The sequence below is a fragment of the Helobdella robusta genome (assembly GCF_000326865.2).
Source record: "Helobdella robusta unplaced genomic scaffold HELROscaffold_50, whole genome shotgun sequence".
Taxonomy (NCBI): domain Eukaryota; kingdom Metazoa; phylum Annelida; class Clitellata; order Rhynchobdellida; family Glossiphoniidae; genus Helobdella; species Helobdella robusta.
Genome location: NW_008705255.1, coordinates 841,559 through 846,108, shown reverse-complemented (window position 1 = coordinate 846,108; position 4,550 = coordinate 841,559). Strand labels below are relative to the sequence as shown.

The 4,550-nt window shown below is 34.7% G+C and overlaps 1 protein-coding gene across 1 annotated transcript in view; it reads right to left on the bottom strand.

Annotated features, from left to right (window-relative positions):
• Window positions 1–2,178: 2,178 nt before the first annotated feature.
• The window catches only part of HELRODRAFT_178878 (hypothetical protein), a gene marked incomplete at both ends in the record, with an annotated part of 13,945 nt that continues 11,573 nt past the window's right edge, over window positions 2,179–4,550 (bottom strand). The window contains one exon of the mRNA XM_009027747.1: window positions 2,179–2,909. Coding sequence (XP_009025995.1) covers window positions 2,179–2,909 — 731 coding nt within the window. The remainder of the gene's footprint in view (window positions 2,910–4,550) is intronic.

Sequence of the window (4,550 nt, the reverse complement as noted above, 5' to 3'; positions counted from 1 at the left end):
TACTACTGCTACTACTACTGCTACTACTACTACTACCATTATTACTACAACCACTACTATTACTACTACTACTACTGCTACTACTGCTACTACCGCTACTACTAATACTACTACTGCTACTCCTACTACTACTACTACAGCTACAATTACTATCACTACTATAATCACTACTGCTGTAACTTTTATTATTATAAGTAGCAGCAATAAAATGCTACTACAAAATGATGATGGATAATTTGCTTTCAAACTTTCTTGAATTTGATTTCAGAAAATAACAACTAGACTGATGGAGAAAAACTGCTTCTCTCAATTTCTTTCTTCTTCTTCTTTTTTTTCTTCTCTCTTTTTCCCTCACTCACCCTTTCTTTCTTTCCCTTTCCGTCTTTCTCTTTCTCTCTCTCTCCAAATTATTTTATGGCGGCCATATTGGAAGTGTCATGGCGTCAGATTTATGCAAATGAACTGGGTGCGTCCATTTCTTTTGATATTTTTTTTCTCTTCTCTCCTTCGACATGCTGGAGATGGAAAAATATTTTATGCCTACGTTTGGCTTGCTGTCCGTCATTGTGTTATTATTATTATTATCATTGTTTTTATTATTATTATTATTATTAGTAGTAGTAGTAGTAGTAACAGCACCAGTAGTAGTAGCAGTAGTAGTAGTAGTAGTAGTAGTAGTAGTAGTCGTTGTAGTTGTTGTCAAAAATGCAAAACAGAGAAAAATGAACAAACGCATTAGTAGAGACAATTTTATAATACGAAAGAATGTTTTAGATGGAATAGTAATACATTTTTTGGCGTAAGACGAGTTTTCATACTCGTTTACGGTCCCTAATTCTTACCCGTGGGCTAAAGTGTGTACCCCCTTTGCCATTTTCAGTATGCTATTACGATGCGGCTACCCTAAAGACCCCTAACCACGCTCACCATATGTCATCAATAAGCTGCTGTTTATAATCTATCTCAAAAAGTTTGATCAATAAACCTAAGGATTTGTTTTATATGTGTTACATGAATTAACAAATATGTACTTAACACACACACACAGACACATACACTGACAAACACACACATACACTNACACACACACAGACAGACACGCATGCATACTGACAGATGCAAATGAAAAAAGATGTGGGAAAAGTAGAAAAATGATCCAAAATGTTGGATAGCTAAAGTTCAAATCTCTAACAATAATATATAGATACTTAATTTTTTTTTAACTTTCTCTCTCTCTTTCTCTAACTGTCTCTCTCTCTCTCTCTCTCTCTCTCTCTCTCTTTCACTTTCTCTTTCTGTCTCTCTCTCTTTCTCTCTCTCCCCAGTTTAAAAAAAGTTTAATTTAAATGAAAAATCAATGAAATCTGTGTTGATATCACCGATTTAGCTAACGTTTTTACGTGAAAAATAATTTTGGAAAATCTTTGAATTTGAAATGTTCGTGCAATTATGTATTAATTTGAGTATTTGTTGTATCAGTTTGGGTATTATTGTATAAGTTTGTGTATTTGTGATATTTGATATATAAGCCTAACACGAAATATTCACCAATTATTTATTAGTTCTGCCATCTGGGGAGAAAAAAAATACATTTTTGGTATCCGTGTTGGTTTTCATACGTTTGGATGTTCATCGTAGCGTACCTTATACCATGTAAATCTAGTAAAAAAAAAGCTACCAGCGTAAGTGATTATATTAGCAGTTTTAACACACAATTCAAAACAATGATCGAACTCCATTTTTCAGTTTAGGCATTGATACATATTCGGTAGATTCAAGATACTCACTCTGTCAGCTATTTTAACAACCCATTCAAAACAATGTATCGACATTTTAATAGATACTAAATTTTAACAACACTGACGATAATTATTTCAATGTCAGCAGGTTCATATCTTCAGTGCTAAATGTGACAGACGGCAATTCTTATCATCTTGAATACGGCCATTAAACACAATCAATATCACGGGCATAATAACAACAGTACTACCACTAGTACTACCACTACTACTACTACTACTAATACTACTACTACTCTACTACTACTACTACTACTACTACTACTACTACTAATACTAATACTAATACTACTACTACTACAACCTCAACCTACTACATCTAGTAGTAATAAATACACTAATAGCAATAATGACAAAAATCGTCATCACCATCAGACTTTTATTGCGAGTTTGGTGACTCTGCATTTAGCTCTAGTGGCTCCAATTTAAACTTTTCATCAAATTCTTTGTTGTAGGCGTCCAATTTGATAATGGTGTTGCACAGTTGGGTTATTTTTTTCAACGATTCTGCATCTTCTAGCTGTAACATTTGAAGTTTCGAGTCGGTTCTGAGAATCAAATGTCGAATCGAGGACACATTCCCGAGAGAATCGATCGAATCTTGCGAATCTAATTCGTATTTGACTCGTTCGGTGTCGGTTCTCGGTCGCCATTTTGAGCTGTGGAGTGGAGTGGTGATGTGTTCGACCCGTTTGTGACGGTACGTTTTGACTTTGAATGTTTTCTTAAGGTCTGAGAATTTCTTGGAGACAGTTTTCATCCGGTGACACTGGCGGAAGAGGAAGTATGAAGATCTTTGGGAGCTTGAGTATTGAAATTCCTCATTCTCTACTAAAAAGAATGTGTCGGTCCTGGGGTCTCTGAGGTGCGAACAGAAAAAGTGGAGAGGGTGCGAAGCGAGGTAGGCACTTCGTCGCCCATAATATGGGTTTTGGTGCATGAAGTCATCATGGTGGCTGTAGAACTTCCTCATCAGGTGTTTGGCTGAAGGTTCGGAATTTTTGGATTTGGAGAGTAGGTGGGGGTTGAAATTAGATGGAGGATAATAACTTTCTCGCGATGATGGTAATGATCCAGTTGTTAGTGGGAGTGATGATGATTCCGTTAGTACTGATTATGATGTTTCCATTGAAAATGATAATGATTGAATTGTTGGTGCTGATGATGATGATGTTTCCATTGATGATGATGATGATACGGTTGGTGATGATAATGGTGACGATTGCAGCGTTGATGATAGTAGTAGTGGTGATGATGATGATGATCCTAGTGCTGATGGTGATGATAATGATGAAGCTGTAACTCGCCTTTGCGATGATAGAAATGACGATGAAGACGACGACGATGATTGTGATGATGTTGTTTGCATGAGTGCTAGTAAAAATAACTGTGATGATGATAATGATGAAAACAACAATGATGATGATGAACTCATCTTCAATGATCTTCTAAGAAGAGGATACAAACTTTAAAGCAGCCGTGCAACTTCTGCATCACAATCAACATTAATGATACTAACTTTTAGACAATGATAACTTAGGACGACGATGATGATAAGTTAATTACGATGATAATGATAATAACAATCACCGATTATGATAATAACGATGATGATGTGATGATGAGGATGTGGTGGGGACGTCTTTCAGAAGCCTTTAAAGTTTAATCCAATCATCTTTATTAATTAATCCAGTTAATTAATTATTTAAATTAATCAAGTTTATTAATTCGTACTAAGATATTAATTAGACTAACGATGTAATAAATTATAAATGGACTCATTCACAGCTTACGATTAAAATAATTTCACAAATTAAAATATAAAACATGAAAAATATGACCAGTAAATATGAATAATATTAAAAATTACCAACAATAATAATAACAAATAGCAACAATTACAAAAAAAATAAAAATGATACTAACTTTGCAAAATAGATATAGTATCTATCCTACAATGTCAACCGAGAAGGAGAAAAATGAGTGAACAAATATATATCAAACACACTCATATATTTATACACATCTTATTACATTGTCTAGGGTATAGTAGAGTTGTAAAAATAATTTTTCTTTGTTCTTGTTTTTTTGCAGCCAATCAAATTGAAGGATGTTTTAGGCAGCCAATTAAATTGAAGTAAATTTGGTGCGATTTGATTGGTTAATAATTTTACGATCCCAAAATTATTTCTACCGTAATATTTGCTATTTTTGGTAATTATTTTCTTAATGTGTCTACTACAGGCTTGCATGTCTTTACTTGTTTATGTTTGTGTGTGCGTGCATACGTGTGTGAGAGTGAGTGTGTGTGCGTGCGTGTGTGCGTGCGTGTGTGTGCGTGCGTGTGTGTGCGTGTGTGTGTGTATGTGTGTGTGGTGTGTGTGTATGGGTATGTGATAAACTCTGAACAGTTCAATGAAAAACTTAATTGAAAGTTTTGTTTTCCTAACAAATACCTAACATACGTGTGTACATAGGACATTAAAATACCGACTCAAGCTCTTTTAAGGTCAGACCCTTTATTTAAACTTTTCAAGGTCACCACCAAAAGGTCAAGTCAACTGGACCAGAAACCAAGACCTCCACCTTTACAGATTTTGAGCTTCAAACGAGAATCGAGAAGAGAAGTTTTGTGATGAGTTAATATTTGAAAAGTAAAAAATATACAAGTATATGAGTTTTGAAAAAGAAGCAGATGAGTGAAAACACACACACATGCCACGCACACACACACGCACACACACACACACT